This window comes from Giraffa tippelskirchi, chromosome 7, assembly GCF_054371585.1.
Source record: "Giraffa tippelskirchi isolate mGirTip1 chromosome 7, T2T-mGirTip1v1.2.pri, whole genome shotgun sequence".
Classification (NCBI taxonomy): domain Eukaryota; kingdom Metazoa; phylum Chordata; class Mammalia; order Artiodactyla; family Giraffidae; genus Giraffa; species Giraffa tippelskirchi.
The window spans coordinates 122,216,876-122,242,703 of NC_137281.1; the positions used below are offsets into that span (position 1 = coordinate 122,216,876).

The following is a 25,828-nucleotide window of genomic DNA, read 5'->3' on the forward strand; positions in this document are numbered from 1 at the left end:
TCTCTTGTCAAAATTCAAAGGACTGTACACCAAAAGGGGAAAAAATTAGAGAGCTATGTAAATTATGCCTCATAAAATAATAAATACATCCATATAAACACAAATATACTAGTGCTAATAAGGGGGGAACACAATAAAGACTAAAAAATTAGTTAAATCTATATTTAAATCTCAGTGTTAAAAATATTTTAAAACAATTTTGAACTAAAATCTTAAATTATTACAACATTGGAGATGGCGGGAGATAAGTTTAGGAAGAAAAAAAGTAATTTACTGGAACTATTCCTATATTTAAATGGAGAATAGAGATATAAATATATTCTAGATGTTGATAAAAATATGCTAAATATTTTTAGATTAATCCCTAGAAGAATAGAAATGAAATAACTTCTAAAGCTGATAAAGAAAACAGTAATAGAAAATGATCTAATAAGAAAGTAAAACAGAAATAACTGAAAAGTTTGGTTAAAAGAGGAAAACTAAAATAAAATGGCAAAAATAATTTCAAACCCATTCAGTTCAGTTCAGTTGCTCACTCGTGTCTGACTCTTTGCAACCCCATGAACCGCAGCACGCCAGGCCTCCCTGTCCATCACCAACTCCCAGAGTGCCACCCAAACCCATGTCCATCGAATTGGTGATGCCATCCAACCATCTCATCCTGTGTCGTCCCCTTCTCCTCCTGCCCCCAATCCTTCCTAGCATCAGGGTCTTTTCCAATGAGTCAGCTCTTCGCATGATGTGGCCAAAGTATTGGGGTTTCAGCTTCAACATCAGTCCTTCCAATGAACACCCAGGACTGCTCTCCTTTAGGACTGACTGATTTGATCTCCTTGCAGTCCACAGGACTCTCAAGAGTCTTCGGCAACACCACAGTTCAAAAACATCAATTCTTCTGTGCTCAGCTTTCTTTAAAGTCCAACTCTCAGATGCATACATGACTACTGGAAAAACAATAGCTTTGACTAGATGGAACTTTCTTGACACAGTAATGTCTTTACTTTTTAATATGCTGTCTAGGTTGGTCATAACTTTTCTTCCAAGAGCAAGCGTCTTTTCATTTCACGGCTGCGATCACCATCAGCAGTGATCTTGGAGCCCCCTCCCCAAATAAAGTTACTCACTGTTTCCACTGTTTCCGCATCTATTGATATGAAGTGATGGGACCAGATGCCATGATCTTAGTTTTCTGAATGTTGAGTTTTAAGCCGACTTTTTCACTCTCCTCCTTCACTTTCATCAAGAGGCTCGTTAGTTCCTCTTCACTTTCTGCCATAAGGGTGGTGTCATCTGCATAACTGAGGTTATTGATATTTCCCCTGGCAATCTTGATTCAAGCTTGTGCTTCATCAAGCCTGGCACTTTGCAGATTGTACTCTGCATATAAGTTAAATAAGCAAGGTGACAATATACAGCCTTGACATATGCCTTTCCCAATTTGGAACCAGTCTGTTGTTCCATGTCCAGTTCTAACTGTTGCTTCTTGACCTGCATACAGATTTCTCAGGAGGCAGGTCAGGTGGTCTGATAGTCCCATGTCTTTAAGAATTTTCCACAGTTTGTTGTGATCCACACAGTCAAAGGCTTTGGCATAATCAATAAGCAGAAGTAGATGTTTTTCTGGAACTCTCTTGCTTTTTCGATGATCCCTCGGATGTTGGCAATTTGATCTCTGGTTCCTCTGCCTTTTCTAAATCCAGCTTAAACATCTGGAAGTTCATGATTCACGTATTGTTGAAACCTGGCTTGGAGAATTTTGAGCATTATTTTGCTAGCATGCTGTATATTGTCACTCTGCTTATTTAACTTATATGCAGAGTATATCATGACAAACGCTGGGCTGGATGAAGCACAAGCTGGAATCAAGATTGCTGGGAGAAATATCAATAACCTCAGATATGCAGATGGCACCACCCTTACGGCAGAAAGTGAAGAAAAACTAAAGAGCCTCTTGATGAAAGTGAAAGTGGAGAGAGAAAAAGTTGACTTGAAGCTCAACATTCACAAAACTAACATCATGGCATCTGGTCCCATCATGTCATGGGAAATAGATGGGGAAACAGTGGAAACAGTGTCAGACTTTATTTTTTTGGGCTCCAAAATCACTGCTGATGGTGATTGCAGCCATGACATTAAAAGACGCTTACTCCTTGGAAGGAAGGTTATGACCAAACTAGATAGCTTATTTAAAAGCAGAGACATTACTTTGCCAACAAAGGTCCGTCTAGTCAAGGCTATGGTTTTTCCAGTGGTCATGTATGGATGTGAGAGTTGGACGGTGAAGAAAGCTGAGCGCCGAAGAATTGATGCTTTTGAACTGTGGTGTTGGAGAAGACTCTCGAGAGTCCCTTGGACTGCAAGGAGATCCAACCAGTCCATCCTAAGGGAGATCAGTCCTGGGTGTTCATTGGAAGGACTGATGTTGAAGCTGAAACTCCAATACTTTGGCCACCTCATACGAAGAGTTGACTCATTGGAAAAGACCCTAATGCTGGGAAGGATTAGGGGCAGAAGGAGAAGGGGACGACAGAGGATGAGATGGTTGAATGGCATCACTAACTCGATGGACATGAGTTTGGGTAAACTCTGGGAGTTGGTGATGGACAGGGAGGCCTGGCATGCTGCGATTCAAGGGGTCACAAAGAGTCAGACACAACTGAGTGACTGAACTGAACTGAACTGAAGATGACTGCAATTGTGCAGTAGTTTGAACATTCTTTGGTAGTGCCTTTCTTCGGGATTGGAATGAAAACTGACCTTTTCCAGTCCTGTGGCCACTGCTGAGTTTTCCAAATTTGCTGGCATATTGAGTGCAGCACTTTCACAGCATCATCTTTTAGGATTTGAAATAGCTCAACTGGAATTCCATCACCTCCACTAGTTTTGTTCATACTGATGCTTCCTAAGGCCCACTAGACTTCACATTCCAGGATGTCTGACTCTAGCTGAGTGATCACACCATTGTGGTTATCTGGGTCATGAAGATCTTTGTGGTACAGTTCTTCTGTGTATTCTTGCCACCTCTTCTTAATATTTTCCGTTTCTATTAAGTCCATACCATTTTTGTCCTTTATTGTGCCCATCTTTGCATGAAATGTTCCCTTGGTATCTCTAATTTTCTTGATGAGATCTCTAGTCTTTCCCATTCTGTTGTTTTCCTTTATTTTTTTTCAGTGATCACTGAGGAAGGCTTTCTTATCTCTCCTTGCTATTCTTTGTAACTCTGCTTTCAGATGGATATATCTTTCCATTTCTCCTTTGCCTTTAGCTTCTCTTCTTTTCTCAGCTATTTATAAGGCCTCCTCAAACAACCATTTTGCCTTTTTGCTTTTCTTTTTCTTGGAGATGGTCTTGATCACTGCCTCTTGTATACAGTGTCATGTACCTCCGTCCATAGTTCTTCAGGCACTCTGTCTATCCAATCTAATCCCTTGAATCTATTTGTCACTTCCACTGTATAATCATAAGGGATTTGATTTAGGTCATACCTGAATGGTCTAGTGGTTTTCCCTCCTCTCTTCAATTTAAGTCTGAATTTGGCAATGAGGAGTTCATGATCTGAGCCACAGTCAGCTCCCCGTCTTGTTTTTGCTGGCTGTATAGAGCTTCTCCATCTGCTGCAAAGAATATAATCAATCTGATTTCGGTATTGACCATCCGGTGATGTCCATGTATAGAGTCTTCTCTTGTGTTGTTGGAAAAGGGTGTTTGCTATGACCAGTGCATTCTCTTGACAAAACTCTGTTAGTCTTTGCCCTGCTTCATTTTGTACTCCCAGGCCAAATTTGCCTGTTACTCCAGGTATCTCTTGACTTCCTACTTTTGCATTCCAGTCTCTTACGATGAAAAGGACTTCTTTTTTGCTTGTTAGTTCTAAAAGGTCTTGTAGGTCTTCGTAGAACCATTCATCTTCAGCTTCTTAAGCATTACTGGTTGGGACATAGACTTGGATTACTGTGATATTGAATGGTTTGCCTTGGAAATGAACAGAGATCATTCTGTCATTTTGAGATTCCCTAGGGGATTATATGAGCGACTTCACTTTCACTTTTCCCTTTCATGCACTGGAGAAGGAAACGGCAACCCACTCCAATATTCTTGCCTGGAGAATCCCAGGGATAGCGGAGCCTTATTGGCTGTCGTCTATGGGGTCGCACAGAGTCGGACATGACTGAAGCGACTTAGCAGCAGCAGCAGCAGGGGATTATAACCTAGTCACCCACTGTGGTAACTGGATTGATACTGTATCTTTCATTGGCTCTTTTTCTTTTCCTATTTCACTTCCTTCTGTAATCCATGTTCCTTGTTTCTCCCAATGATCTGCTTACACTGGAATCCTTGGTACACAGTCTGCTTCTGTGCTAAGTTATACATAATCATAAATGATAATAATCATAGCTATATAAATACTTTTTATTTGCCTCATTTTCATAATGCTGGCAGAGTCTGCAACTTATTTTAAGAGCAATTTAACCAAATAAATAAAGAGAAACAAGTGTGGCAAAATGTTGGAAATAGAGTTATTCCATTTTTAAAATTTTATAGCATTTCTTAAATTTTTAAGGTAAAAAGTTTGAGAACATGCTATATGACTTCTGGTTTGAAGATAGTAGCACAAAATTTGCATTTCCCTTTTTTCTTGATGGAAGGTATTCAAAAGCAACTAGAAAAACAAACAAGCACAAATTCCATGAAATTTCACTTTCAATGGAGAAATTGGAAGAAAAATAAAATTTAAGGCCACAAAACAAGTGGAAGGACTTCCCAAAACAAGAAGAGAAATACTAAAGACAGATTTAAAATATTCTCCAGAGGAATCATACACGGAATAGGATTAAAGCATAACTAAGTATGGTGGTATAGTCGCTCAGTTGTGTCCAAATGTTTGTGAACCCATGGATTATAGCCTGCCAGGGTCCTCTGTCCATGAGATTTCCTTTACCACATATTTAAAAACTTATTGATATATTTCTATAAATGAAAAACCACAGAGCATAAAGCAAAACCTTACTGAAGAGTCAGATTTTTTAAAATGTGAAAAAGAAAGCCATCACAGATATGAAGGTGAAACTGGAAGAAACCCAAGAGAGAATAAGACACTGATGTAAAAAGATAGTAAAGATAGAACAAAAGGAAAAAATGAGCAAAATGGAAATCAAGAAAAAGTTTTAAATGTTAGAGAAAATGATAGTTAAAATAAGCAAAAAAGCTCTATAAAATTGAAGCCCCCAAAGAATCAAAACCAAAATAATAAAAAGAAACAAATATTTTAAAATATATATTTATTTTTAAATAGTTTTCAAAAATAGTTTTCAGAATGGAATTTCTCTAGACTGTTTATTTGTGGAGAGTCTAATGTGTGATGAGGCTTGATAGGAATTTCTTTTTCAGTTTTCTCTATAAGAATTGTCTTCTATTTTAAAATAAAGCTACCAAAGTGGGTACAATCAAGAGAAGGCTGTGAAATTAAGCAAGACCCTGTGGAGCCTTTCAGGGAAAGACACCGCACCGCCTGAACCCTGTGTCCCTTGCCTCTCATTTGTAGGAAAACTTTAGCCTCCTAGGTCTTTGCTGAGCTTCAAAGAGCAAATTTAATCAGAGAAGTGAGAAAATGCAGAAACAAAGGAAAGCAGTCAAACAAGACAAAATAATAGTAGTTCAGCCATAAAACAAAGTCAAGGACTTTTAGTTCCACCTCAAGGACTATAGATAATATCCTGAGTCTTATCCTTCGGTAGTGTTGCAGACACTAAAACTCCCACTGGTTGGGAATATGAATTCAAAAGTCCAGCAATAAAAATAAAATTTGGAAGAGATATGACTTCAAGGTAAAACACTTTTTAAAGATCTAATTAATTAATTGTAGGCATATTTGAATCAGTGTAATTTGATTACCAAATAGCTAATGAAATAGGTACAGCATATCCAGGACACAAGAATAACCACTCAGGGTGCTTGTTGGACAACACCGAGAGCAGCATGTGAAAATAAAGGCAAAAATAGTAAATAGACTATAAACCTAGTTATCGTAATATTGACTAACTCTGTGGAAATAGAGTTTACTATTATGATGCTAATGTTTCATAGTTTGCTTTAAGATTGATAGAATGGTTATCCCTATTTGACAAAGGAAGACCCTAATAGGTTAGGTAACTTGTCAGTTTCTCACAGTAAGTAATGGTGTTGAGACTTGAGACATGCAAGAATAATATGAGAAAATTCAAGCACACTGGATGCTCTGTCCTATTATGTCTGAAATGTCTGTTTCACTTTCACATTTAACACCCTTTTGCAGATCACATATTTATACGTTGGTAGTAAGTTTTATTTTTGTTTTGTTATTTAAAATTTTTATTTAGTTTCCATTGTTTCTATTAATAAAATCTTATCATTGCTTCTTTGAAAGAAATGTATCTTTTTTCTCTGGTTGTTTTTAATATTTTTTCCCTTCATCTCTAGTGTTCAGCAGACTGAGTATAATATGATTAATTATGGTTTTCTTTATATTTGTACTTTATATTTGGAGTTTTCTAAATCTTTAAAAATCTGTGAGTTGATCTTCTTCATCAGTTTAGGGAAATTCTCCATCATTATCTCTTCAAATGCTGCTCCACCCCAATCTCACTGTCCTCTCCTTCAGGACTCCCATACCCCGTGTATCTTATAAGGTTTTGTTTTCTCCATTCTGTGTTTATGTGTGTGTCTTTCAGTTTGGATAGTTTCTTCGGACTTCCTTCAAGTTCATTAATCTTGTCTTCTGTTAAATACATTCAATGAATTTTTAATTTCAGTCATTGTACTTATTAGTATGTACTTATCTATAAGTACATCTCTATGTAATTATAGATCCAGAATGGATCCTTTATTCATTTTTATAGAGCCTGATTATTGGTGTAATTTTCACCTATTGTGTTCTTCTTTTCTTTTAATTTCTTGAGCATCTTTATAATATCATTTTAAAGCCCTTTGTCTCTAAACTCCAATTTATGGATCATCTATGTGTCTCTATCTATCACGCACTTTGCTTGTCTTACACTCTTTTATTATACATTAAGCATTGGGTATAAAGTAACTATAGACATTTAGACAATATTATTTTCTAACACAGATGCTTCTTGCTCTTTCCAGTTAGCATGAGGGACTAAACAACATGCCTTAATCAGTGATTGAACTGGATTACGGATGGATTACAGCTTTGATAAGATTCGCCAAACTGTAGGTCTTCCCTGTTCTTTGGGCATGGTCTTTGTGGGTTTTTAATTAAGAACCTAGGAAGTCTCTATATCCCCAGCCATGAAATAGGGAGAGAGAGTTAATTCTATGCTTTGAATGTTTTGAGCTTAACTCTTTAACCTCCAATAACACACATCTTCAAAATCTGACATACTGTCCTAAGGGGAAGACCAACCAGCTATTTGTGAAATGTTGTCTCCTAGCCACTGTCTAAGACCTGGAAGAGACTTTGTCCACCCTTTTAGAAGTCTCTAACCCAGCCCTGTCCCAGACTTTCATACCACAGCAGAACTCTGTAAATATCCCATCGTAAAAATTAGCTGTGGTGTACCTGGGAGTTGTCTTGATTTTCTACCAACCTACGTGATTGTTAAAGCTCTGATGATTCATCTCTTCCCTAATAGAGTACTTATGCATACACCAGACCTGATTCTCAGTAGTATCCGAAATTAGTAAATGCTTTCAAGGGGTGAAAATAACTGGAGACTGTCAGCTCACAAAGGAAGGGTTCTTCCCTCTCTGGAATTTCCACTTGTTCTACCATTGTTTCCAGTGTCCTTTAAAATGACATTTTTGTCATTTACCCAACTTTTTTTAATTATTAAAGTGGAAACATTGCTCTATAAGACCTACTACATCTGACTCACTGATACCAGTTCAGTTCAGTTCAGTCGCTCAGCCGTGTCCGACTCTTTGCGGCCCCATGAATCGCAGCACGCCAGGCCTCCCTGTCCATCACCAGCTCTCGGAGTTTACCCAAACCCATGTCCATCGAGTTAGTGATGCCATCCAACCATCTCATCCTCTGTCGTCCCCTTCTCCTCCTGCCCCCAATCCTTCCCAGCATTAGGGTCTTTTCCAATGAGTCAACTCTTCGTATGAGGTGGCCAAAGTATTGGAGTTTCAGCTTCAACATCAGTCCTTCCAATGAACACCCAGGACTGATCTCCTTTAGGATGGACTGGTTGGATCTCCTTCCAGTCCAAGGGACTCTCAAGAGTCTTCTCCAACACCACAGTTCAAAAGCATCAATTCTTCGGCGCTCAGCTTTCTTCACCGTCCAACTCTCACATCCATACATGACCACTGGAAAAGCCATAGCCTTGACTAGACGGACCTTTGTTGGCAAAGTAATGTCTCTGCTTTTAAATAAGCTATCTAGTTTGGTCATAACCTTCCTTCCAAGGAGTAAGCGTCTTTTAATTTCATGGCTGCAATCACCATCAGCAATGATTTTCGGTTCAGTTCAGTCGCTCAGTGGTGTCCGACTCTTTGCGACCCCATGAATTGCAGCACGCCAGCCCTCTCTGTCCATCACCAACTCCCGGAGTCTACCCAAACCCATGTCCATCGAGTTGGTGATGCCATCCAACCATCTCATTCTCTGTCGTCCCCTTCTCCTCCCACCCCCAATCCTACCCAGCATTAGGGTCTTTTCCAATGAGTCAACTCTTCGCGTGAGGTGGCCAAAGTATTGGAGTTTCAGCGTCAACATCAGACCTTCCAATGAACACCCAGGATTGATCTGTTTTAGGATGGATTGATTGGATCTCCTTGCAGTCCAAGGGACTCTCAAGAGTCTTCTCCAACACCACAGTTCAAAAGCATCAATTCTTCGGCGCTCAGCTTTCTTCACCGTCCAACTCTCACATCCATACATGACCACTGGAAAAACCATAGCCTTGACTAGATGTACTTTCGTTGGCAAAGTAATATCTCTGCTTTTAAATATGCTATCTAAGTTGGCCATAACCTTCCTTCCAAGGAGTAAGAGTCTTTTAATGTCATGGCTGCAATCACCATCAGCAGTGATTTTGGAGCCCAAAAAAATAAAGTCTGACACTGTTTCCACTGTTTCCCCATCTATTTCCCATGAAGTGATGGGACCAGATGCCATGAACTTAGTTTTCTGAACGTTGAGCTTTAAGCCAACTTTTCCACTCTCCTCTTTCACTTTCATCAAGAGGCTCTTTAGTTCTTCTTCACTTCCTGCCATCAGGGTGGTGTCATCTGCGTATCTGAGGTTATTGATATTTCTCCCAGCAATCTTGATTCCAGCTTGTGCTTCATCCAGCCCAGCGTTTGTCATGATATACTCTGCATATAAGTTAAATAAGCAGGGTGACAATATACAGCCTTGACGTACTCCTTTTCCTATTTGGAACCAGTCTGTTGTTCCATGTCCAGTTCTAACTGTTGCTTCCTGACCTGCATACAGGTTTCTCAAGAGACATATCAGATTCATATCGGACAAATTAAAGGAATAAAGCACTAAAAGGAGGAGAGACTGTATACTGATAAATAATCCAACAGAATGTATTAATATAATGTATGAAGATGTATATACCAAAATATTGCCTAGAAACATAGCAAAAATGTTCAGACTCTCAAGGACGAGCTTACAATTTTTCATATAAAATCCATAATACTTTAATTCTCCCCTCTTAGATGATAATAGTTCAATCTGACAAAAACGTTAGTAAATAATATATATCAGGAAAACACTAGTGATTATGACATGTGTGTGAGAGAGGCTACATGCAATAACTCAAGACTATCCATTCAAGTGTAGGTACAGATAGAACATTTCCAAATATTTTCTGCATACTAAGTCAAAAATAAAATCCCAACAATATATAGATCTTACTAACCCTTATTCTTCCCTTTTTACCTAACTACTGTAGTCAGTAGTTCTAGCTATTTCTTTGTATTCATCCCGAACTCCTTTTACAATTTGCCAACTAAAAATAATTAAAATAATTAAAAATAATTCTCCATCTTTCCCACATCTGAAAGTGTACAGCTAAATGTACACAGAGCACACATTCAACTGTGCTAACTAGTCTCATTTTTAATTCATAAGTACACAACTCCAATGGGCCTTAATTCTGTCAGGTAATCATACAGTTTCCTCTAGTCCTTTATTTCTACCACTCATGAAGACAACTATTTCCCCCTTTTATCTTTGCATATCTTCAACACTCTCGCCCCTGTACTCAATCTCAGTAATTTTGCTTCCTACTTCAGTGAGAAAATTAAGGCAATGAGAACTTCCACAAACTCCCACCACCACTTATACCCAGTTACCAACATTATTTTCCATATCCTCTGCTTTCCCAGGCTTCCCAGGTGGCGCATAGATGGTGGATGCCAGATTTGGTGGTGACAAATCTGCCTGCCAGTACAAGAAACATGAGAGACACAAGTTTTATCCTGGGTTGGGAAGATCCCCTAGAGTAGGAAATAGCAACCCACTCCAGTATTCTTGACTGGAAAATTCCATGGACAGAGGAGCCTGGTGGCCTACCGTCCATGTGGTCACAAAGAGTCAGACACAACTGAGTGCGCATGCATACTCTTTCCCTTCTGTGCTCCTGACTAAGGTCAGCTTTGCCAAGCACTTCACAAACATAATGTTCACTTACTCCCCTAGTGATCCTATGAGACTGATGTTCATGATACTATTTTACAGCTGAGGGTACAGGTTCAAAGTCACATCATTAGAGAGTAACTGTTGCAACACCGTGTTACCTACTACCTTACTACTCAAAAGGCAACTCCATGGACCATGGTATAGCACCACCAACATCTGTGGTGTTATTAAACCCCGAAAAGAAATGCAAAAAAGCAAAATGGCTTTCTGAGGAGGCCTTACAAATAGCTGAGAAAAGACAGCAAGTAAAAAGCAAAGGAGAAAAGGAAAGATATACCCATTTGAAAGCAGAGTTCCAAAGAATAGCAAGGAGAGATAAGAAAGCCTTCCTCAGCAATCAATGCAAATAAACAGAGGAAAACAATAGAATGGTTATCTGATCAAGAAAATTAGAGATGCCAAGGGAACATTTCATGCAAAGATGGGCTCAATAAAGGAAAGAAATGGTAGGGACCTAACAGAAGCAGAAGATATTAAGAAGAGGTGGCAAGAATACATAGAATTGTACAAAAAAGTTCTTCATGACCCAGACAATCATGATGGTGTGATCACTCACCTAGAGACAGACATCCTGGAATGTGAAGTCGTGGGCCTTAGCAAGCGTCACTACGAACAAAGCTAGTGGAGGTGATGGAATTCCAGTTGAGCTATTTCAAATCCTAAAAGATGATGCTGTGAAAGTGCTGCACTCAATATGCCAGCAAATCTGGAAAACTCAGCAGTGGCCACAGGACTGGAAAAGGTCAGTTTTCATTCCAATCCCAAAGAAAGGCAATGCCAAAGAATGTTCAAACTACCGCACAATTGCACTCATCTCACACACTAGTAAAGTAATGCTTAAAATTCTCCAAGCCAGGCTTCAGCAATACGTAAACCGTGAACTTCCAGATGTTCAAGCTGGATTTAGAAAAGGCAGAGGAACCAGAGATCAAATTGCCAACATCTGATGGATCATCGAAAAAGCAAGAGAGTACCAGAAAAACATCTATTTCTGCTTTATTGACTATGCCAAAGCCTTTGACTGTGTGGATCACAATAAACTGTGGAAAATTCTAAGAGATGGGAATACCAGGCCACCTGACCTGCCTCTTAAGAAACCTGTATGCAGGTCAGGAAGCAACAGTTACAACTGTACATGGAACAACAGACTGGTTCCAAATAGGAAAAGGAGTATGTCAAGGCTGTATATTGTCACCCTGCTTATTTAACTTATATGCAGAGTACATCATGAGAAACGCTGGGGTGGAGGAAGCACAAGCTGGAATCAAGATTGCCAGGAGAAATATCAATACCTCAGATATGCAGATGACACCACCCTTATGGCAGAAAGTGAAGAAGGGCTAAAGAGCCTCTTGATGAAAGTGAAAGAGGAGAGTGAAAAAGTTGGCTTAAAGCTCAACATTCAGAAAACTAAAATCATGGCATCTGGTCCCATCACTCACAGCAGATAGATGGGGAAGCAGTGGCTGATTTTATTTTTCTGGGCTCCAAAATCACTGCTGATGGTGATTGCAGCCATGAAATTAAAAGACGCTTGCTCCTTGGAAGGAAAGTTATGACCAACCTAGACAGCATATTAAAAAGCAGAGACATTACTTTGCCAACAAAAGTCCGTCTAGTCAAGGCTGTGGTTTTTCCAGTGATCATGTATGGATGTGAGAGTTGTACTATAAAGAAAGCTGAGTGGCAAAGCATTGATGCTTTTGAACTGTGGTGTTGGTGAAGACTCTTGAGAGTCCCTTGGACTGCAAGGAGATCCAACCAGTCCATCCTAAAGGAGATCAGTCCTGGGTGTTCATTAGAAGGACTGATGTTGAAGCTGAAACTCCAATACTTTGGCCACCTGATGGGAAGAACTGACTCATTTGAAAAGACCCTGATGCTGGGAAAGATTGAGGGCAAGAGGAGAAGGGGACAACAGAGGATGAGATGGCTGGATGGCATCACCAACTCAATGGACATGGGTTTGGGTGGACTCAGGGAGTTGGTGATGGACAGGGAGGCCTGGCTTACTGTGGTTTATGGGGTCACAAAGAGTCAGACACAACTGAGTGACTGCACTGAACTGAACTGATACCTAATAACAAAATCAAAAACTGAATTTGAAAAAGATTCCCACAATTATTTCCTTCAATGAAGTACACTAGCTATCTGTGCCATTCTCTTCTTTCCCATGGACTTTCCACTGTAATATAGTGGTACCAATTATTTTAAAAATAAAATTTGTTCTTAGATCATATTGTAGCAGCACTCAATCTTTCTAAGAAAATTTTATTAAGAATGACATGTCTTCCCAAGGTACTAACTAATTCAAACCTTCCATAAATTCTATTAGTGCTTTGTGGTCTTAAAATGAAACTTCTGATGGTGTCTATTCTCTTGGTATGATTAATTCCATTAAGTTTGAATTTGGTTAGTCTCAGTAGTCAGGATAGGAGCTTAGTGTTGGCAGATCAAAGAATTTGGAATTGCCAGCCTTAAAAGAGCCAATTCTTATTCTAATCATTCATTTTAACTATTAATTTCTCATTCACATAGAAATCTTGGTTTAATTAAAAGCAGAAATTAATTTTTCAAATTTGATCTTACAATATGAACTTTCTTTAAGACATATTGTTAGTGGTGAATGTTGATAATTTACCCATGGAAGAGGTTTGAGAGCCTAGAATTTTTTTTAATGGTGGAATAAAATGCTAGTTTCTTTGTTTAGGACAGAAGTCTAACTTACAGTAACTATTCTGATGGAAAGATTTTGGTGAAAGTGTGGGGAACTGACACTGCGTCACTAGGACTTCTGCTAGCATTTTTCCTCTTAGAGCACAATGACTCCAAACAAAGTAGAAATTATATGGGTGAACCACAGCACCCTTCATTTAACATGTACACTAAGAGGAAAACATAATGAACTCTTGAAAAAGTTTTATGCCTGCCACATTTGACCTCTCCATCCACATTTTGAATGAAGCATGTGTATTTCATGTAAGTCATACATAACACTGACACCACCAAAATGTGAATTCTTTACCACTTTGATTTTATTTAAGTGTTTTGATTTTTAACTAATAATACTGTAATTTATTTCTCTGTGGTAAAGGTAACTATATATTCCTTGGATCCTCTTTTCTCCATGATTTTTATAGTGGGTTCGTCCATTCCTATTTCACTTATAAAGTTTATGATAGTTTCAAATAATCAGGCTTATTAACAAGTTTATGACTTAAGGGATAAGACCACATCACTCACATCATTTGTTAAGCAACTATAGTATTTAAATTAACTCATAATTATGGACCAATTATTTCAATCATCATCAAAAATTTGAGTTCAGTGTATCATTTCGTGACAGACAAATAGTAAAAATCTGCTTACACTAGCATAACCGCTTCATCTTAATCTCCTTTGCTCTTTTTCTTCTTCATATTCTTAAAACAGTCCCTAAGGTAACACTTTCCTGCAACTAGGGTGGTCTCCTCAAAGTCCTGTTAAAAAATACCTTGTTACCCAACCTCAGCCCTATGTATACTCCATTGGCCTGAATTCTTTCTCCATGTCTGAATTCCTGCAAATCTGATCCATTTTTAAATGAGCCTTCTCTGATTAACTCATCCCACAAACAATCTCTAATTCATCCTTAAAGTTTTATTTCTGATACAAACTATTTGCCTCTTTATCTTATAATAACTTTTGAATAGATGTTGAATTTTTCACAAGTATTTCCTGCATATGTTTTATCAACATACTTGATTACAGTTGGTTACTGAGGCCAGCAACTGTATACTTTCAATTTCTCTTGAAATTTGTAGTGTTTTTCACAAAGTCTGCAAAGAAAGCATTTCTTGAAGCAATGCATGAAAAATCAAATAAATGGAAAATAGGTCTAGGCTTAAGAAATCACATTTGTAGGGTTTTTCCCCACTTTATGGAGGTAGATTAATTTAATATATCTTCTCATGCCTTAATTCATATAATTTAAAATAGGGAACATAATTTAAACAAACTAAAAAATGTCTAAAAGACTTCTTTTACACAGGAGGAAATTTAGACTCAACTGGAAAGTGGGTCACTGGAGATTACATATATAGTTATAATCAAATTCATTTTTTCATTGCCCAGAGCAAGTTGCAAATGCCATAATTATCTTCAAAGAGACTAGCTATTTAGTCCTACCATGTGCCTTGGAAGGATGAAAAGGTGAATACTTGTGAACACCTCAACTGATTAACACCTTCTCCCTAGAGAAGCTCTACATAATGTAATGAATGTTGTTGATATTTAAATACAGCCATATTTGAGTCTATAACATTGCACTATGTTAACCAAGGGCATATAAAGACAAAGTATAATCTGGTAAAAATGGATCTACAAGTGGCCAATAAAATTCAGTTCTAATATATGTCTCTTTGTCAGTCTACCTCAGCTCAAGAATATGTCTCAGATTTTCTAAAGAAATAGATGAAACTCAATCACTCCTCAATATTTTCTCTCAATTAAGTATGAAGTAATAGAGAGTTTGAAGTCATTCTCCTTAAAAAATGATGGTAATGACAATATTGTCTAAAATTTACATAACCTTTACAGGATGCCCGTTACTGTGATTTGCCTATATGATCTCATTTTTATCCAGTTAACAAGTCTATAAGTTAATCATTATCATTTCAAAATTATATTTCAAGGAACTGAAAGCTTAAAGAATTTTATTTGCCCAAAGTCACTTAGTTTGCAAATGGAAGAGCTGATGTTTAAATCTGTGTCCATCTGTCTCCAAGGCTTAACTAATACACTACTCTAATTCAGGAATGCACATTCAGTTCACATACACGTGCTTTAAACTACTGGTTAAATGGGAGTTGGAGCCACTCTTTTAGTGAATAGGGGGGGAAATACCTTGAAAAGTCTCCCAGACTGTGACTGGAATTGTCTTGGGAAGTACCTGCAGAGATGGCTTACATATTTTTAGAGCAATTTTTGGAGTATGATTAAGGTCTTGAAATGCTCTGCCATTAGTGGAACATTCACCATGAGTTTAGCTGTGATATTTTTCAAATAAAAGCAAGAATCGTGGTCTGAAAAGTAGAAACATATTTATAGAATAACACATGTAAAATATTGCCCCAATAAATAAAAAATATTGTGTCAAAAGTAGCCACGATAGCACAGTAAAAAGACCCTGAGCTCACCTCCTCTAAAAAGCACACCAAAATCACAGCTATCTGCAGAACAGCCATCAGTGAAAAAGATTAGAACCTACCAGAAAAGTCTTCTATAGCTAAAGACATAAAGAAGGAACTATAGCGAGACTGGTAGGAAGGATAGACTTACCATATAATCAGATCCCCTATCTCCTGATGGGCAAACCACTGACTGGAGAATAATTATATCGTAGAGGTGCTCCCACATCAGGCTACCCAGCCTAGTGATCTGGTACTGACAAGAGAATCCCCCAGAGTGTTTGGCTTTGAAGGTTAGTGGGGCTTAATTGTAGGAATCCCACTGGACTGGGGAAAAATAAATCTTCATTCTTAAAGGGAAAACATAATATCCCTGCTGGGCTTAGAGAGTCTCCTGGGGAGGCAGGAAAGGGGAGAGACACTTTGTCTCACTCTGGCTATATAGACACCGGATGCAGACATACTAGGGAGCATTGTTGGCAGTTGATATCTTGGCTCATTAGCTCTACAACTTGGCCCCACCCAAGAGCCTACAGACTCCAGAGTTGGGAAGACTCAGGCCAAACAACTAACTGGTAGAGGCATAGCCCCACTCAGCAGTCAGTCCACCTAACGACCGAAGAGCCCAGAACTGCCTCTGTACCTACCCCTAGACACTGCCCAGCTCACCAGAGGGTCTTGGCATTTATTGTGCATAGGGTAAACATGATGGTCCTTTTCTTTAAAATATCTGTTCATAACAACTAGAAGATAGGTTCAGTTCAGTCGCTCGGTTGTGTCCGACTCTTTGTGACCCCATGGACTGCAGCACCCCAGGCCTCCCTGTCCATCACCAACTCGTGGAGTTTATTCAAGCTCATGTACATTGAGTCAGTGATACCATCCAACCATCTCATCCTCTGTCATCCCCTTCTCCTCCTGCCAATCTTTTCCAGCATCAGGGTCTTTTCCAATGAGTCAGCTCTTCACATCAGTTGGCCAAAGTGTTGGAGTTTCAGCTTCAACATCAGTCCTTCCAATGAATATTCAGGACTAATTTCCTTTAGGATGGACTGGTTGGATCTCCTTGCAGTCCAAGGGACTCTCAAGAGTCTTCTCAAACGCCACAATTCAAAAGCATCAATTCTTCAGTGCTCAGCTTTCTTTGTAGTCCAGCTCTCACATCCATACATGACTACCAGAAAAACCATAGCTTTGACTATATAGACCTTTGTTGGCAAAGTAATGTCTCTGCTTTTTAAATGCTGTCTAGGTTGGTCATAGTTTTTCTTCCAAAGAGCAAGCATGTTTTAATTTCATGGCTGCAGTCACCATCTGCAGTGATTTTGGAGCCCCCCAAAATAAAGTCTATCACTGTTTCCACTGTTTCCCCATCTATTTGCCATGAAGTAATGGGACCGGATGCCATGATCTTAGTTTTCTGAATGTTGAGTTTTAAGCCAACTTTTTCACTCTCCTCTCTACTTTCATCAGGAGGCTGTTTAGTTCTTCTTCACTTTCTGCCATAAGGGTGGTATCATCTGCATATCTGAGGTTATTGATATTTCTCCTGGAAATCTTGATTCAAGCTTGTGCTTCATGCAGTCCAGCATTTCTCATGACGTACTCTGCATGTAAGTTAAATAAGCAGGGTGACAATATACAGCCTTGACGTACTCCTTTCCCTATTTGGAACCAGTCTGTTGTTCCATGTCCGGTTCTAACTGTTGCTTCTTGACCTGCATACAGATTTCTCAGGAGGCAAGTAAGGTGGTTTGGTATTCCCATCTCTTTAAGAATTTTCCACAGTTTGTTGTGATCCACACGGTCAAAGACTTTGGCATAGGCAATAAAGCAGAAATAGATGTTCTTCTCGAACTCTCTTGCTTTTTCAATGATCCAGTGGATGTTGGCAATTTAATCTCTGGTTCCTCTGCCTTTTCTAAATCCAGCTTGAACATCTGGAAGTTCATGGTTCACGTACTGTTGAAGCCTGGGTTGGAGAATTTTGAGCATTACTTTTTTGCTAATATGTGTGATGAGTGCAATTGTGCGGTAGTTTGAACATTCTTTGGCATTGCCTTTCTTTGGGATTGGAATGAAAACTGACCTTTTCCAGTCCTGTGGCCACTGCTGAGTAATATCACCCAAGTATGTATAAGAATAATTCAAAATTGAGCATGTTTTATTTTTAATTATTCCTCCCAAAGAGAATATTTTTATTCATTTCTTATTTATCTTTTCAGTGTTCCTTTATACAAATGAAGGCAAGTACAATAGATATTCTATCCCTTTTAAACTAAACATAGCATATTGTATACTTTCAGTCAAGTAATATACTCTGTGTACTTTTCTGAAACTTGCTCTCCTCACTTAACAATATAACCTCAAGATATCTTCACATCTGTACAGAGATGTTGCTCATTTCTTTTTACAGTTCACAGTATTCCAACAAATAGGAGTACCATGGTTTTTTCAACCCACGCCTGACTATTAAATACATAGGTTGTTTATAATCCCTAAATTTTACAAATTATGCCATAATCATTTAACTTGTACATGTGTGTTTTTATACTTGTATAGGAGATTGTGAAGAATATATTCTTAGGGGAGGGATTACTGAGACAAAGAAAAAATATCTGTATTATTGATAGATATTGTCAAATTCCTCTCCATAATGGGTTGTGGGCTTTTGAGCAAGTCTTAAAGTAGAGAAAGTATATGGTTCATTACCTTTCTTGCCCATTCTAACTCCCTGCTTAACCTAACATTTGTTTCACTCTTAAAATACAGGTTCCTGGCCAACCAATTTTTTAATCTCTGACAGAGACAGATGCCTAGTTGCCTCCAGTATTTCAAGCTAATATCAAATATCTTTTAATGTGTAATATAAATAATCAATCCAAGTAACCTTCTTTAATTCTTCTAAGGTTTATCATCAACCTCACAGTCTGTAGTCTAATTTGTCTACCTGGTTCAGTTCAGTTCAGTTCAGTCACTCAGTCGTGTCCGACTCTTTGCGACCCCATGAATTGCAGCATGCCAGGCCTCCCTGTCCATCACCAACTCTCAGAGTTTACTCAAACCCATGTCCATCGAGTTAGTGATGCCATTCAACCATCTCATCCTCTGTCGTCCCCTTCTCCTCCTGCCCCCAATCCTTCCCAGCATTAGGGTCTTTTCCAATGAGTCAACTCTTCACATGAGGTGGCCAAAGTATTGGAGTTTCAGCTTCAACATCAGTCCTTCCAGTGAACACCCAGGACTGATCTCCTTTAGGATGGACTGGTTGGATCTCCTTGCAGTCCAAGGGATTCTCAAGAGTCTTCTCCAACACCACAGTTCAAAAGCATCAATTCTTCGGCGCTCAGCTTTCTTCACCGTCCAACTCTCACATCCATACATGACCACTGGAAAAACCATAGCCTTGACTAGACGGACCTTTGTTGGCAAAGTAATGTCTCTGCTTTTAAATATGCTATCTAGGTTGGCCATAACCTTCCTTCCAAGGAGTAAGCGTCTTTTAATTTCATGGCTGCAATCACCATCAGCAGTGATTTTGGAGCCCAAAAAAATAAAGTCTGACACTGTTTCCACTGTTTCCCCATCTATTTCCCATGAAGTGATGGGACCGGATGCCATGATCTTAGTTTTCTGAACACTGAGCTTCAAGCCAACTTTTTCACTTTCCTCTCTCACTTTCATCAGGAGGCTCTTTAGTTCTTCTTCACTTTCTGCCATAAGGGTGGTGTCATCTGCATATCTGAGGTTATTGATATTTCTCCTGGCAATCTTGATTCCAGCTTGTGCTTCTTCCAGCCCAACGTTTCTCATGATGTACTCTGCATATAAGTTAAATAAGCGTAACTGGTAATAATTGTCAGTGGCAAGATCTAGTACAGACTTCTCAGATCACCTGTTTTCTCTGTTCTGTATTGAGGTACCCTTAGTAACTAGCCTGTGCTTTTAGGCTGATTGACATGACTGATTAAATGATATAGTTCTCCTTTAAGATAAGAATCCCTGTGTGCCCTCATGCATATTTATGCTGGTTACCAACAAAAAAAATTTACCAAGTCTTTCCTTATCTGGGTGTGTTGTCAGTATATGGAAAAGGTGGACTCTAACATGTCAAGGCCCAAACCTCCTATTCCACTTAACTAGAGGGTCATGGAAAGAGCTCTGAACTCAGAAGGAAAAGACCTAGGTCCATATCTTCTTCCTCTACTCTCAATAAATGGTAGGGTAAGACTTAGAGAAAGACTTAATCTTAGAAAAAGTTGTAGGGTTTCCTGCACTTTGGTTTTCTCATCTGTAAATTGTGGGACATTTACTTAGCTCATAAAATGGTTAATGAGGACAGCATGAAATAGTGTAAGTGAATAAATCTGAAAACTCTGAATCCCTGTTAAGTAAAATGAGATGGGATATTCATTTCCTCTGACTGGGGCATGCGCGCATGCTCAGTTGACTCTTTGGGACCCCATGGACTGTAGCCCAGCAGGCTCCTCTGTCCATGGAATTTTCCAGGCAAGAATACTGGGGTGAGTTGTCGTTCCCAAGTCTGGGGATTTTCCCAACCCACGGACTGAACCTGCATTTCTTGCTCCCGCATTGGCAGGCAGATTCTTTACCACCTGGGAGCCTAGATGGACTGGAGCAAGCTATTATATAACAATATCCTAACCTCACACTTTTACCTCTCTCCATGTTTAATGTACATTGCTGGAAAAAAATAAAAGACATGGTGTCATTCCTTTCTGAAGAAAAAAGAACAGAATTTGAGAAAATTTTTTGTTTTTTTGTTTTAGCTATAGACTTCAATATAACGAAAATTTTAAAGAACCCAAAAGCATATACAACGCCTGCATCCAAGGAAGAATCAAGATCATCAAAACTACCAACAAAGGTTTGGAGTATAATGATCATAAAAAAAAATGTTCTTTTAAAATTTTCAGTATAATTAATTCAACAGTTTCACATGGACAATGTATGTTATTATACTCTTGATATATATTTTAAAAAAACTGATCAGAAGAGATTTATTAGGGAGACTAACCTTAATATTGCTAAGTTGTATTTATTTCTGAAACTATCCTCATCTCTAAGGAAAAAGAATAATGTTTATGTTTTCCTCATAATTCTGGCACTGCTTCTACTTGGGCTGACATACAAACATGGCTCTGACCTCAATAACCATCAATCAAAGTTGTAGACAAAACAACAAAGGAGTTTTCAACAATGATTGACCTGTCCTTACCTCTTAAACCACGGTCCTGGAATAAATGACCACATGTAGGTATTGTTACTCTTCAGTCTTGAATGCTTGCTTTCTCCACAGTTTTAAAGGTGCCTCCAAAATAGAGATCCTATGGACTTGCTACCTTGTGTTGCTTTAGCCAAAATTTGATGAGATTGTTGGCTTGAACTTCTGAATTTGATCTCTTAATTTGTTGGCCAGTTAAATTTTAAATCTGTTGCAGTCTTTAGTGATAAAATTTTGTCTTAATTATCTAGTTAAATCTGACCATTATTTTAAATTTTAAATTATGCCTATAAAAAATCACTTTATGAAAGTCATATTCATATATTTCCAGGTCTTTAATAATCCAGGTATGTAGAATCTCTTCCAAATGTCACAGTCCTGCCAAAGATGTTTTGTTGGTGCTTAGGATAGAAATTGGTGACCTCTGAGAGTTAGGTTGATGTAGGTGGCAATATTGCACCATCTTGGCTTCAGGGGATGGGAGGGCAGGGGAGTGGATGGGAGTAGAGGAGGAGGGCAATGTTGGTAAATTTCAAAATCAGGAAAGTATGATAGAAATTGTATACCTGATCTTCAACAAGCTCTAAAAATGATATTTCATAGTTTGTTTACAAGTTGCAGAAATATGGATGGAGGGATTTGTAACTGACCGAATGACCTTTCTTCAGATGACACTTTAAAAGCTAGAAAGCAAATGGCAGTTATGTCTTTGGCAGTACACCCTATTGCTGCATCATTGGCCCTGTATTACACACATTTTATTGACAACTTTGATGAAAATGTGGTTGCTATTTTTTATTAGCTATGTAGAAGTCATAAAACTTGGAAGAATTATGAACGACCAAAAGTTTGCAACAGGCTAGAATAACAGACCTGATCTTAGAAGATAAACTGCTACTATGGAAAAAGTATAAAGGTCCAAAATTATAACTTCCTAAGTATAGAATAATAAAGCCTTGGCTTGGAGGCATCTGAAAAAGATTTGGGAATCACTTTCAACAGGAAACTCTCTATGTGTCAAAAGTAGAATGTCATTGACCCCAAAATCTACTCTATTCATGGGCTGTGTAAACATATGTGCTGATTGGACAAAAATTGTGCGTTACATTCATTTTGGAGCCCTGCATTGTAAAAGGGTGTAATAATCAAGATAATAAAGGGCTCTGAAACCATAATGTTTGAGCAATGGCCAAAACATGTAAAGATGTTTCCACTAGAAAAGACGAGACTAGAGCCCATAATAAATGTTTTTGAATATGTAGAGAGCTACAGTAGATTAGATTAGTAGCAGGATTAGACTTTTTCTATGTGGATCAAAAAAATTTTTACTAATACATACTAAAAAGTTTTACTTTTACCAATAAGTTAAAGCTGTACAGAGACATGTTTCAGTTCAATAGAAAGAAAAGTTTTCTAAGCACTTTTTTTTTTCTAAGTGTCTGACTCTTTGTGACTCCATGGTCTGTAGCCCGCAAGGCTCCTCTGTCCATGGGATTCTCCAGGCAAGAATACTGGAGGGGATTGCCATTCCTTTCTCCAGACGATCTTCCCTACCCAGGGATCAAACCAGAGTCTCTGGCATTGCAGGCAGATTGTTTACCGTCTAAGCTACAAGGAAGTCCTTCTAAGCACCAGTGTCATCCAAATGCTGAATGAGTGTTTATGGGTTCCCGGTGTCCATATGAGCATAGACAGTACACACATTCAAACCTCAAAATCAAAGTTTAGCTTTCTATCAACTGTCAGCAATTATCGTTTAGTAAACTAACAGAAAAGCTGAAGGCTGAAACTATCCTTGGACTTCCTGGTTCATCCTTTGTGACCCTTCCAAAGTTTATTGGATTGCCTGGTTCTTCAAATATAGTACTAAATTGACTTTGGCTATAAAAGTTTTGTATTATGGAATCTTAAAGTTCTCAGAGTTTTCTGCCATTATCTTTTGTGGGGGTAATTGGAAGCCATGGGACTTCTGTTAATTATTTTGGCTACTTGGTATATCTTTAGCAAGAGTTCTTTGGACAACTTGAGACCTTAAAGTACCCAAGAAAACGGCTAAGGCTCCACAAAACACTGGATTTGCATTTAATGCCTATTTCTGCTCTTGACTGATTGAACTATCCTTAAAAAATCATAGATTCTCCTAAAGGTGGACAGATCTGTGTACTGTGGTTTTCCTAGTTTAGAAACTAGTAACTGCAGAAAAATAATAAAAATGTCTATATCTAAAAGTTCAGTAAGATAGAGTTTCTGTTTTATAATAACCAAGGCAGAACTCAGGAAAAGGGTCGTTAAAACATCTTTCTAGACAGGCAAGATCTCCTTTTAAACTCGACAGAACTCACTCCAGTTTTGCATGCAGTGTTTGAAATCAGGCTAGATACAACCTGATATGAATTGCCATCAAGACGATAGTAGGATTACAATAGTCCCACCATTTGAAATAATTTGGAGCAGCTATGAATGAATACAGTGAAAAATTGACCATAAGCAAAAGAAATATGAGAGAATTTTATATATCAGTTAAAACAAATGAGAAAAAAAAATCTTTCCCCACAGGAACTGGAATCAACGATAAATCTCTCATCTAGGCATTACAAAAACTGAGGAAAGACAACATACAAGTAGTTGCTATACTTACCTTGTATTCTATAAGAAGTCAATAGTAGAATATTGGAGCAATTATAAATATGGTGGTTGTCTCCTTGATACAGAATTCATGGTCGAAGTTTCTTTCATCAGCACTTTGATGGGCTTCTGGCCTCCATTGTTCTGATGAGAAGTCACCTGTTAACTTTTGGGGTTTCTCTTACATGTCATTTTTCTCTTGCTGTTTTTGAAATTTTTCTTTTTGTCTTTTTTAATACTTTTGACTATGATGCATCTAGATGTGAATTTATCCTACTTGGAGTTAAGTTTCTAGGATGTCTTTTTCATAAAACTTGGAAAGTTTCAGTCACTATTTCTTCCTTTTTTCCTATCCCCTTTTCTGGGGTTATGCTCATTTTTCTCTTTCTGTCCTTCAGATAGAATGATCTCTATTGGCCTGTCTTCGTGCTAAAAGACTATCAGAGCCTTACAGCACACACTCATAGGCTCATAAGTACTTTCATTAAGAAGAATGTCTTGCAAAATTTCCCTTTGTTTTAATATACCAGATAATAATTGTATTTATAGTTATAATGCAGATATATTTAATTTACAGTTCTTTAAAAATACACATAAGTAATAATTGACTCTTCTTTTTTTTCCCTACCCCTTACAGTCCCATTATATCAGTAGTGGTCCAGAGTTTAACCGTGTTCTCTTCAATTTTGGAGGTCAGAGTCCACTGATTTTATATTACCTTAAGATGCATGAGGTACCCGGTATTTCCAAAGCCCCTAGACAAGTCAGGATTAAACTCACTGAAATACTGAAAGAACCATATCCTTTTTAAGCTTTGCTTTAATATAATCTATCTCAAAAATATTGAAAACTTTTAGCTTTTTTTAATGTCTCAGTTAAGAAAAAAATTTAGTGCGTTTTATAACTAATGCTCTATTTAGCATTTAATTACATTCAAAACTTCATACAATGTTTGGCTAAAAGTATTTTCTCTTTTAGATCTAAGGCTGTGATTCTGCGTGTAAGAGAAATAAAACAAACATAAAACTCAGGAACTTAAAAAACTGGTATATTTAGTTCTTTAGTAAAGTGTTTCATTTCAAACATTTGTCAGAACTGTGGGCCATGGGCTTCTAGGTTTCTCCAGAAGAAAGTTTCAGACATGCCTTACTATGTAATCCTTTGTTCAACTGCATATTTCTTAGCTTAATATGTAAAAATATATCAGGTTGGCCAAAAAATTCTTTTGGGTTTTTCCTTTTTTTTTTTTTTTTTTATCCCAAACACACTTTTTGGCCAACCCAATAATTTAATGAAGTTGGAGCTCTTCAGTTGCAGCAGGGGTGTCTGTTTACATTCTTGTCCTCCTTCTGTGAACCGATTCTGGCCCAGGTCTCACTAGGGACATAGATGAACACAAAAGGATATAGTAAATGGTCTCTAAACTGGGATGTATACAACTCTGGGTAGAAAATATATATATTGTATCTGTTTCTATATTTAAAAATAAAAAAGAAATCACACTTGACTAATATTTGGAAGACAGTACCCCCACTCAGTTGACATTGCAGTCTTCACTCTACTGTATTGAGGGATAATAATGACATCTTTGCTCTTATGTTATTGTCTGAGGTTCACAATTTATTGCTGTTTTCTTTGAATGGTTAACCAGAGTTATAGATTATATCATGAATTTAACTAAATTAACACTTACTAGTGGGCCAATAGCTTTAAACATTCCCCTGAAAAGAAACTTTGGATTGATGGTAATATTTATAATGCAAGACTATTTAAAAAAAAAGACTGAATGATATTTCCCCTATTTCTTGAAGGTGCTCCTTTTCAGTCACACGGAGAGACAAAATTAGTGGTGATCCAATCAGTTCTACTGAGATATAGGCCAAAAAAAATAAAAATTTTCAAAAGCATCAATTGAAATATGGATAGACATCATTATTACAACAATGAGCCTAGCTCTAAGTATACGCTGTACTTTTCAAAATTAGCAAATAATAGTATGATGCCAGTTTAATTTGCAAGGCATTTATAAACTGTATAGACCTCAATACAAATCTCTATAATTTGAGGATAAAAGGTTCAGTGTACCATTAATAAATATCATGTTAAATTTTATTTTTAAAATAT

General features: G+C 37.9%; 1 protein-coding gene across 34 annotated transcripts in view; it reads left to right on the forward strand.

Annotated features, from left to right (window-relative positions):
* Positions 1-25,828, forward strand: part of FAM227B (family with sequence similarity 227 member B) — a 217,507-nt gene that overhangs the window by 153,573 nt on the left and 38,106 nt on the right. For 22 of the 34 annotated variants that reach the window (XM_081508382.1, XM_081508376.1, XM_081508384.1 and 19 more), the window contains 2 exons: positions 20,625-20,722; positions 24,342-24,502. In XM_081508382.1, the coding sequence (XP_081364508.1) occupies positions 20,625-20,722; positions 24,342-24,502 (259 nt within the window). Of the gene's footprint in view, positions 1-20,624; positions 20,723-24,341; positions 24,508-25,828 lie in introns of all 34 variants that reach the window. The other 12 variants (XM_081508389.1, XM_081508390.1, XM_081508369.1 and 9 more) reach the window with 3 other exon arrangements.